Here is an 11481-nt window from a genome sequence, read left to right on the forward strand (position 1 = left end):
GAATTTAGCTTCGTTTTGTTCTGCTTATAGCCCTGATTAATAATTAAATATTCATAATAAAAAATAAATTAATTAAGTTTTATCTAGAAAAACAAGACATTTAATGTGACTTAGAAAAAGGGGAATTATCTATATAATCGAGACATATATTTACCACTCGCTCTGCATTCATTTTATTAAACAATTTAGAAAGTTCTCTGTTTAGACTGTAAAATGTACTAAATTTAATTTTAACAGTTAGAACTTTCAAGATTTGTTGCTATTTAACATATAATGACGCTATAACAAAAATGCAATGCATAGGCACCCTAATGGAAAAGCGGACATACTGCAGTACTTCGTTGAGCTTGGCAACTCCCTCGTTAAATGGCGCGTAATTATTTGAGTTTGATTTTGTGGTTTGTCTTGGAAGACAAGACAAATATGCAAATATCTAGCCGTTAACAATGCTGCTGCATTTTGCACTCAGTAGAGTTGTAAACAAAGCCCGGACAATGTGAACGGACCTTTATAAAGGATGTGCGTACTTGACGACGGCCATTGTGCTCCGGTTATGATTGTTCCCCTTCGTGTATTTTCGAACTGATCCGCAGATTTGCCCATATGATCATATACATATGCACCAAACCCATCCGGTGAGCACTGTAGTGGACCTGCTTATGTGGGTGATTTTCATTATCCTCTAATTGTTTGTGCCATTGTTCACGCGATAGGTTTGAGAAATTACACGCTTTGTTAATTGTGCCAGCCCAAAAGGGTCGCCCTTCCACATATGCAAAGTAAGCATTTTCCAGCCCACATGTGAGCCCATTTGCATAAACTGCTTTCACGGCCTTTGTTGTCCTTTGTTCCTGCTATTGAGCCTCATCTTGGTGGTGGGCTTGTTCTGCTCTAGTTTAAAACCCCAGCTTAGTAGGGTTGGCTGGTGGACGGTACAGGTCGATTTCGGAACCCAGACGACCTGGGTCGGTGCCGGTGCATCCGTTTTATGGCTTGGCCCCGGCGACACGGCGACCTTTCTTTGCCACGCTTTGTTGCATTCTACTCGCGACCAATATATTTGCATTGGCCAACAATAAAATCTCAAGTACCAGCGCATTGTTGCCATCTTGTTTGCCTAACGCCGGGCGCAGAATAGACTGAAGTTCCAGAGATCGGCTCATACGCTGGCTCTCCGGGATTTGGGATGTACTCTAGTCTCCTAAGTGCTTTAAATTAATCCCAATAGAGAAAATCTTGAGGGTTTCGGTTGGTTCTTATTATATCGCTATCAATATGTAGCCATTGAAAAAAGAGTTTTAGGAAACAAGATTTGAAAGCTCTTTAGTTTAATTTGCTGTATATAATGGCATAAAGATGAAGAACTCTTCTTAAACTTAGGAAACTGTATTTTATTAAACAATATGTTTAGTTATTCAACTCCTTGTAGCCATTAGAATCCCTATTCTCTCTCGAATTGAGACTTGAATTTGAAGTGGCAGCCACGCGTGCTCCGTGTAAAATGCTTTTCCAACTCATTAGCACCGACAGTGCCAGTTCCCCCTAATAACTAATTAACTTTCGTTTAGGAAACAATTTCCCCCTTTTCTTTTCCGAGTTCCCCAAATTCGTGTTTACACAACAAAAATGCTGCTCGACAAAGTGTATCTAATTTCATAGGCCAACAAAAAGAGGCAACTTGCAGCGGCCAGGCAACAAATGTGGCAGCGTAAAAAGCAACAGCCATAGTGCATTAATTATCCGGGGGACCTGCGACATCTGCTGCAAGCCGATGGCTGGGGGCTGAAGGAGGGGCACGTCCATTTAATGAGGCATTCATTGCACTCGCAACCTTGCGCCTGTCAACACACAACACTCGCACACACGGCCGACATCTGTCACCCGTTTCAGTCCGGGATCCCCTATAAAACCGCAGGCCAATAGATCCGAACTGATCCCCAGAGGCATACAGCTACAAACTACTACAAACGGCAACAATTTCAAATCGATTTGGGGCACTGAAAGAAAATTATTGACATGGTACACCAATTTGGCTTAGACTCAGAAACTGAGGAAAGAGAATAAACCTAAAACTTTCCTGATGATTTGTACTATTTCAGGATTTAAACATATAGAATAGCTCGAAAGAGATAATAACTTTCATATTTGATGTTAATTTATATTTTTGATTGTATACCTCCTGCTTTAATGTAATCTGTACTCAAGTATCTCAAACCAATTTCTTTCAGTGTGCCAAATTGATTCAACCGTGTTTGTTTTTCCGATGGCTGGGCGGGCAGCGGTGTCTGCACCGCCCCTGTGTCCCTCGAATCCAGACGAGACGTGGGTGGTGACGCATGTCATCGTAAACTTCATCATTGGCTCCGTTCAGCCCTTCGGCAGTTGAGCTAGATCCTCCGGCTCTTTGGCCGTTTGACTCTGTAGATCTTCGGCAACTTACATAACGAATTGTGTATTTTCTTTGGCTTCGTCTCAGTCTCTGCCCATTTCATAAATATCATGGACCTCCGTCTCCGGCTACGGATCCGATTCTCTAGGGTAGCATCCGATCCGACCAAGAGAGGGCTGCAACCGAATTTCATGCCTTGTCGAGCTATTTAATTGCAAACAAATTATGTTCTAGCCAGTCGCATCTCTGTGTGGCTAATGGATGCTGCGGCGGAGGATGCCCTGATGATGTTGTCGAAACCCGAACGTTTATCTTGTAAATTGGTTGGCATTAATGTCTGGCGGAAGTTGTGATTTCCAACCCAAGATCGGCCAATGATAGAGGGCCAACTGCCGGTAGTATTTTACCTATGTTCAGATATATTAATTTACCTACAGCGATGGCTGGGCGTTCTGGCTTTGAGGGCTCAGCCCAGCAGGAGGATCTATATAATCCTAATTGAAATAAAACAAATTGATTCTCTTATATTTTAATTGCTTAACGTTAAGCGGAACTTAAGTACTAATCAGGCTAGAATCTGTATAATATCAAAATGAGTATATATAATGTTTTTGAGAACTTAATCTATAGGCAATTAAACTATAGGTATTCCCCGTTTTAAAACTTTAATATCTCTAACTTCCTCCCCCCAAAATGGCCGATATGCTGAAGCCCTTGCTCCTTGTAGATGGTTGTTCCGGTGGCTGTTCCTGCGTAGACTGCTCCAAGGTGCTCGTTTCACTGCCCACATCCAGTTCGAGTTCGTCGGCTCCCGACTCATCGGAAATGAGATCCGCACCGGAAACGCCTGGTGGAAGGTTCAGGCCAGGATGCGGGCCCACCCCCGCCTGTAGCATGGCTGCTGGTGGATAGAGAGGTGAGGCCTGAATCGCTCCTCCATACTCATGGGGTCTCCCAAAGTAGGTACATGCCAAATCCACAAGCGATGGCCTCAGCAGGCTCTGCATATTCTGCTGAAAGTGCTGCATGAAAACGCTGGAGGCACTCCTCGCCTGGAGGGGATGCGGATGCGAATGGAGATGGGGCGGTGGGGAGCCCAGGGCCAGAGAACTGGCGCCAGGCACCGACTGATCGTCCAGCGATGATGATAAGGAGCAGGCGGAGCCATTTGATCTTAGGCGCTTGATTTGCGGACCATCCGAATCGCCGATCGACGATGTTCCTCCGGCTGTCTCACCGCCTCCTTTCGTTGGCGACATGTCAGACTCGGATTGGGACTGAGAATGGGATAGTGACGGCGACTGATCTTGATCCTCGCCCGTTGGCGATGAAGACATCTTGCGTTTGCAGCGCGATTGTCCCGTTTCGCGGAAGCCCTTGGCAAACGGATTGTTGTCGATCTTCAGCTTGGTGATGCGATCGTTCTGCGGAAGAAGGCAACAAGACGAGCGTGAAATATGACGATTGCCGCCAGCATAATCTTGGGCAACGGGGAGATCGAGAAGGAGAAGGAGACTCATCACATAAGTCACTGGCGTCCAGTAGCTGGCGTTAAGTAACATGGCCACTTGACACCAGACTGCGTTTCCAGTTCTCGGTGCTCAGTTCCACTCCAGATGACTTGACAACTTTGTGATCTTTCTGATCTTACTCAAACCGAATCTCCGATATCTCGGCGATCTTGCTAATTAGAGGCAGACTGGCGTCGGCTGTCAATGGACCCAGACCTAGACAAAAACACAGCGAGGCGCTCAAATTTACAAGGATGTGGCTATCCAACTTCCTAAATCAACAATCCGACCAGCTGACTTTCTGCCTGCCCTGCCCACTAACTACACGATCTACGATCCCGCATCTCGCATCCCGGAGGCGTTCCATGCTAATTCGAGACGTTGACCAAGCTACCCACGGCGTGAGCGATCGCCGCTCGTTTGCCCAAAATTAACCAATTAGTGTGATCGTTTCCAGTCTCTTTGCTCAATGAATTGGCAAAAAAAAAAATGCGCACACAAGTGGGAAGGCTAACTTCGAGGACACATGACTCGAATACTCTTCGCGAAACATTTTTGTTAAATACCTAATAGTGCGATTTTGGACAACCTTGGATAAGTCGCTTTAAAGCATATGAATTATTCAATGATAGGATATCATGAGGTGATTTTGAACTAGGAGGTATTCTCATCGTGGGACAAAGATGTCTTTAAAGCTTTGAGCTATACTCATTTCCAAAAGAAGATCACAAACGTGTTGCTCAAATAGTGGCGCCCATTGAGAGGGTAAACGGAGTAGGGATGGCGATGGCACCACTTACCTGGTAGGCTGTCACGGCCACAAACTCCGTCTCGGCGAACACAAAGGCCTGTTGGGGGGCCCAGGGAATCTGCGCCAGATCAGCGGTGCGTATGACGTGCAGACGCGGCTGATACTTGTGCATGCTGGCCAGGACAATCTGCAAATGGGGATGGCGAAAGGGGATTGGACTTGGATTAGTAACTGGAGACGACTTCAAAGCCCTGGCCGCACTTACATGGCCGCTGTTGTCCAGCGTGTTATTGGTCAATTTGACCTTGTTGAACAATATGGGCTGCGCCTGCCAATGGGCACCGGTGGCCGGACTGTCCGGATGCAGGTACATCCGCTGGGGACTCTGCGGCTCGGCTCCTCCGGCTGGAACCCACTGGGAGCCGGAGAACTTGTAGCGGCAGTCGCCAATGGGTACCATTTCGAGGAGCACGCAGTAGTTGCTCTCGTCCTCCAAACCGGAAACACTCAGTCGCATCGAGGGGAACATGCGTCTGTTTGGGGGAAATAAAATATCAAGGACTCTTATTATAAAAGAAATGAATAGCATCAAAAAACTTGTTTAGATAAATTATTATTATTAATACAGATATGACTTTAATATCGTAATTATATGGCTTATTAGTTACTTGTAGACTATTTGATAAAAAGACATTTTCAAAGTAGTTATAAAACCTAGCATAACCTTTTGTATAAAACATATTAAACATGCGAGTTATCTCACAGATATTTCCCTTCTCAATATTACCAAATCGTTGGTATACTGTTTTCCTACAACATTTTCCTGTGTGCCCGATGAGCGGGGGAAGTCCAGGAAAACGCCTGGAAAACCTTAGAGCCTTTGTTTACCGAACAAACTCAAATATAGTCATGCTAGATCGACAAAAGGAGCCCATGCCCGTTCCAGCGTGGGCGTTACAAATATTTAATTGTGAGATTTCCCTTCCATGCGCCATGTAATTAGGCCTGGTCAAATAGAGATTGCCCGGAGGAGTAGGGGCCGTTTTCCCTGTGCTAACAAGGATGCGAGGCCCTGACCCTCGCCTCCAACTCCAAGTCGCTGCCGCAGGAACAGCAGGTGGTCACGGCACTTGGCGCCAGGCCGAAAAATGTTTGCCCTTCGTCCTCAACTGCGTCCTCATCCTCGAGTGGTTTCTTGTTTTTGGCAATGATTTCGTGTTTCCCTCAACCGATGATTAATTAATTGAACTCCACAGCGCCTTGGTTTGCTAACGTTTAATTTGATTCTGGCTTCGGGACTGCCTTTTCAGCTCCGTTAAATTCCATTAGAGCACAGCACCGAAATATTTCGACATTTGTGCGGTTTAGAATTTCATTTTCAATTTGTTTGCTCTCAGTTTTTGTTTATTGTTTCTTTTTTTTTCTTTATTTTTTGGCAAGAGTCCGCTGTCTGGATTTGGACAAACGATTTGTTAAGATCGATATCTTTGGCGCGTCTGCGCATAATTACCAGTGGAATTTTCTACTGCGAGTGAGGAGCATGCTGACCACTTGACGGCATTCGACTTGGCGCTTGACGCTTGGCAGGTGCAGGGACACAGTCCAGGAATGCGACGGAGCATCGGATCCCGGACTCCCGAAGGTTACTCTGGAAATATTCACAACTCACTCCAATGTTTACCCTACAATTCCCCATAAATAGCTGTTTAAAATTCAAAGAATTAGCATATTTAGGAAATTAAGAGTGGGACTATTTATTAATTGACAGCTATAAAACTGGAAGCAAACGACATAAATTTTGAACTTTTCAGATCGTAAGCCCGTTTTGAATGAGACTACTTGGAATAACATTTCCTATAAAATGTTAGAGAAAGGGTAAAATATTTTCTTTTTTTCTTTCTGCAACTAAAAGTTTGAATCCAACTGAAAATACTGGGTATATTTGCGCTTCTCACCGAGGCTACCGTGCCGCTTCTGTTTGCCGCCTCTCTTGGCGCTTCTCATTTGGCCCAGTTGGTGAGTGGAGGAGCCCACACAGTCTAAAAGCATCGTGACATAGTCATTTCATTTGCCGCCAGTATCAGGCATTAAGCGATACGGTTTGTTCTATCTAACTTTAATGGCCGTCTGCGCTTTTACCACCCAAAAAGATGGAACGGTTCAAGTGGCAAGCGGAGCCCAGACAAGCAACTAATTAGTTTTTATGAGCGCCACTTGGCATAGGCATAGGTTTTGGACTTGGGATCGCATCCGAATGGGAAATGAAACGGGGATTGGGATGCGATTGGACAGACGGTGGCACTCTGGCGCCTAATCATTAAAAATTCAAATCTATTGCATCGCGACCTCTCCACCGATGCCCATAAAACATTTTTGATGAGCATAAAAAGTATTTAATACGCAAACTTTATGAATAATTCATGGCATATATAAAACAAAAGGGTTGTTCGTGGCTCGAAGTGTATTCATTCAATGCATTTCGAGACCAAAAGTTTATGTTAATGCGTTTGGGAACCCTTTTCGATCGGCTCGAACTGAGGGCAAGTGTGAAATTGCTCGTATCTGTCGACAAGCTGTGGTCACTGTCACTGCCAAAAGATACAGATATGTACGAGCATCTTATAGAATGCAGAACGCGAAGATATTTCGGGGACGCAGGTTGTTCGCTGCGCAGACAGGCGCCACAATAAAAACGCTAAGAGCTACAAAGATGACGACAAAGTATCCTTGACGCGAAGATTTATGCCAGGCGAGGCATAAAGGAGCGCCGCCGAACCGACAGGACGTCCAACTGAGCTCGGCGTTCGCCAGATCGGTCCAGTTGGTCGGTCTACAATAAATTACGATGACGCCACTTTACGCACATTCGAACAAGTGCCGGACACTTTTAGGTAGTCGCCTTTGTGCAAGTAGTCGTGCATCTGATCTGATACTCGTAGATACACGATAAACTAGCCCCGGGCGATCGCGCTATGCCTTTGATTCGTACTATCTACAATCTGGGCACGCAAAGTGCCGGCGAACTTGTCCGCTTTACGCCTCGCGCGATAGCCGATGTCCAGTGCGTATCAACTTGGCTGTACCTGCAGCCGCTTTTCCATTTCCCGATTTTCAATTTTCGATTTTCACATCCTGCCGACGTAAGTGCATCCTTCCGCCTTGTTTGCCTGTGAAAATCGTTGTCGCGACGCCGCTGTAAACAATTTGCAGGCGCCTGCGTCTAATGAGCGTTTAACAGCAGTACATCCTCGCTGGACTCTACTGGATCGGATCGGCTGGGATCGGAATCGGGATCGGGCCAGGGATCGGGCTAGGGATCGTTATAGGGTGCTTTAAGTGCCCGCGCCCGTTGGCTGGTTTATTATTCTTTGCCCTGCGTCTGGGGTATTAGTTTTCATGTTCGTGCTAATGCATCGCCCGATCTCTGTTTATTCCCGATCTCTAAAGTCTGTATCTCGAGATTCCCCCACTCTTGGCTTCTAATTTTCATCATCAAAGATCTCTTCTCTCTTTTCTAAACCTACCTGCCACTCTTGGTGATGATCATTTCCGTGCCAATTTGATGGAACTGCTTCCATAGATCGTCGTTCTGCAGGGTCATCTCCACGCCGGGCAAGGTGACTCGAGGTGGCATGATCACGTGCCGGGGCATCGGAATTGGGAGCATCGGCGGAAACGGATCTGAAAAGAATAGTAGTCAATAGGGGTGCTAAGAGGTAATCGAAAGCTCAAGCAATCTAACCACTTTATCCTCAACGAAGGGAATTAGGAATTGTTGAAATTATGTAAACTATCTATTTTATAGAAACATTTTAAGATGGTAATGGTTGCCATTAGTTTAGGAGCGTGGGTCGGAATTAAAGTGTGACATTTCTGACTTATCCAAAGAGATCTTACGACAGAAAGTCATATTATGACTGACATATTTGTCATAAAAACAAACATGGGGTAATATAAAAACGCTTATTTGGCGAACAAGGAACATCGATTCTTGCCGATAACCAAAGTTAATGCTCTCCATTAGGTATCCACAAAATAAGGAGCCATACTTTGGCAAACGTGATTACATACAACGATTTTGTTTTAGGGGTACGCTGATCCCGAAATTTAACGATCGTCGGCAACAAGAAAAATGCATTTGATATCAAGTTTCTCGATCGGCGATCACTTTCCCACATTACTCAGCTTTATGATCGGCTCGCCATAAACACTGCTACTCGTACACACCCCGCTGATCTTGGCCAGCTTTGGTGGGCTAAGACAGAAACAGAAACAAAAGCAGTTTGCCAAAAGTTACGGCCATTAATGCTAATGATGGCTAACAGCTTTGCCGCACGCTTAACGGGGCGGATGAGTGATATGTGGGGCGAGCAGCTTACCTGGTATGCGCTGCATGATCTGCTGGCGATAGATCTCGTGCGCTATGTGCTGCTGCATGCGCAGATCCACCAGCTCGTTCATGGTGATCATGATGTGTTGGGTCCAAAAATAGTACTAAATCTGTGCCCGAAACTTCTTTGTTTGGCGTTTGTCACTTGTACAATTGTTCCACCACCACACAAAAAGCACTGTCACAACATATGGCGGGGTCTATTTTTTTGGAGCCCGGGTTTACTTTTTAGCCGAGCACGAGACGCCGCCGATTAGCGTCAATTATGCAAATCACGGCACACAAAAGTCTCTCATGTGCGTGGGTGTTAATTTGATTAGGCCCGGTGTCGCATACGTGGGTTATTATTTTACCACAATATATTGAGAGATTTTTTGTATCTTTGGGCGACGGTCGTGTCTTGAGCTCGCCAAGTTCGCATTTCAACTGAGCAAGTTCCGCTGGCAGAGCGATCTCTCGATCGAGCTGAATGGAACGAGCTTGACTCGTTTCCGTCTTGAGCCATTGATCGAGATTACCTGCTGCTCACCATCGATTGGCTGTGGCAGTGTACGGAGTGCGGGAGCTAGCCGTCCCGCTCTGGTTTGGCACCTCCATTTTGAAAAATCCTCTCGATTTTCCAGCTGCCATGGCTCCGCCCACGAAGCGCTGGCCATCTCACTCTCTCTCTCTCTTGTGCTAGCTCGCTCTAATTGGGTTTAATTCTGAAGTGCGAAGTTGCACAGTCAGCGGAGGAGCAGCAACATGTTGCTTCTGGCTCTGTGTGTGTGCTGGCTGGCTGCCTGACTTTTAATTATGATCATGATGATTGAAATTGTTTTTTCTCCGTCTCCGCTTTTTGGCATCTTTTTGTGTATTTATGCTTTGCCCATTTGTAGCCGCTGCCATCACCATCACCATCACCATCATGGTGGTCCTCTTGTCTGGCCTCTCCAAGCCGTGTGTGTTTGTCGTTTTGCTGATCATTTATTACATTTTACCCGGCGCACTACAGAGAAAAGAATTTATTGATGCTGTTTGAACAGCAATTTGATAGTTTTTATTGAAAAATATTGACTCTTGGTGTGTTTGGCAGCGTATTGTATAAGATATTGATCTAAGTATCAGTAAAAGTTCTAATCACTTACTTTAAAGTACCTTGTTTACCTGTTTGCGGATGGTCGTTGACTGAAATTGCTTGATCATTGTTGCAATAGTTTCTTTTTATACAAATTATGGAGTGTTTCAGTAGGGAAGATTTGGTGAATATTTACTTTGATTAATTAATTAATATATAGAGTCCTTTTATATAAAAATCTTTTCTTTTTAATTGAAGCAATCACCCCTTAACGCATTTTTCTCTGTGTAATTATATGTTATTTCGACTTTGACGCTGCGTCATTCAGGCATTGATATGTCGGCATCCAAAGGCCCGATATGGCGTTTCCACTTGCTGGTACACGAATATCTATAGGCTATAGACAACAGATATTGCCGGCGATGCAGGTGATCACTGTTTGGCGATCTGACCTTTTAGAGAGCTTGGCAAAACATTTGTTTCAAACGACGGAAACGCGTGTCGGAGCTGCTTGCTAACAAATTGGAAACTAATTAAGGCCCAATGAGGTGGTCTGAACTTTGACTGAAGTTAAGCATACGCCATGTGGGCCGACGACGGCGAAACGTGCTCGGTTTTTAGTGTGCTGTTTTTTTTTTTTTTTTTTGGCCAACGACTAGTCTCGTGTTTGCCTCCAGTGCCACTTCCTTTCGAGATTAAGACAATCGCCTGGCTTATCTGACCTGCATTACTGCGAAATTCCTGAGGCTCTCGATGGGTAAATATGTAGTTAGCCGAGCTAATTTACACAGCACTTTGCTGGCCTGACACATCCACGCATTATATTCATATGGATATGGCCACAGCCCAGTTGGCGGCGATAAGCGGCTGAAATTAATTTACTATTAGCAGGCCAAAGCGACCATTTCGCCCAAATTGCGTTCTGGCCACGTATGAATGTATGCGCCGTCTGACCATAATTTATGCCTCGCGTTTTCACATTTGGTCGCGCTCATTTCCGGTTGCGTTTTCCGTTCTGCCGTCTTTCAGCTCGACTACGTTCGTCAAACCATTAGACATCGATCCTGTAGGGCCTCTGCAGGGTCTGTCCTTTCAGACCCTGCCAATAGCTGTGCAATTTGTCAGCACCCAGCTAATTGGTGCTGCCCCTGTGCCTGCTGTCTGACTAATGCATTTCGGTTTACTTCCGTTCGGTTCCGGATAAATGGGCCAACAGGTAGCAAATGATGCACTCGAAGAACTGCTAGTTGAGCAAGTAGTGTTTGCCATAATTAAAATACCTGCAGTTAGTTCGTATTGCATAGTAGAACTATCATCATCAAATTATGGGAAAAACAAATTAAGCAGACACTTCACTTAATTATTCCACAAAATTTCTTTGAG

General features: G+C 45.1%; 1 protein-coding gene across 1 annotated transcript; it reads right to left on the reverse strand.

The window, feature by feature from the left end:
* Positions 1–2902: 2902 nt before the first annotated feature.
* Positions 2903–9482, reverse strand: LOC6604975 (T-box transcription factor TBX6). The gene is made up of 5 exons (XM_002029782.2): positions 9031–9482; positions 8176–8332; positions 4917–5184; positions 4701–4838; positions 2903–3813 (listed from the first exon to the last, which is right to left on the reverse strand). The coding sequence occupies exons 1-5, from the start codon at positions 9119–9121 to the stop codon at positions 3064–3066; spliced, it is 1404 nt and encodes a 467-aa protein (XP_002029818.1). The 5' UTR covers positions 9122–9482; the 3' UTR covers positions 2903–3063.
* Positions 9483–11481: the final 1999 nt, after the last annotated feature.

The sequence above is a fragment of the Drosophila sechellia genome, chromosome 3L (genome assembly GCF_004382195.2).
Source record: "Drosophila sechellia strain sech25 chromosome 3L, ASM438219v1, whole genome shotgun sequence".
Lineage (NCBI taxonomy): Eukaryota > Metazoa > Arthropoda > Insecta > Diptera > Drosophilidae > Drosophila > Drosophila sechellia.

Coding starts and splice junctions, on each gene's coding strand:
- LOC6604975 (XM_002029782.2), bottom strand. CDS start 9,121: ATGATCACCATGAACGAGCTGGTGGATCTGCGCATGCAGCAGCACATA. Junction 8,333..9,030: donor GATCATGCAGCGCATACCAG/GTAAGCTGCTCG, acceptor TATTCTTTTCAG/ATCCGTTTCCGCCGATGCTC. Junction 4,839..4,916: donor CGCTGGACAACAGCGGCCAT/GTAAGTGCGGCC, acceptor CCCCATTTGCAG/ATTGTCCTGGCCAGCATGCA.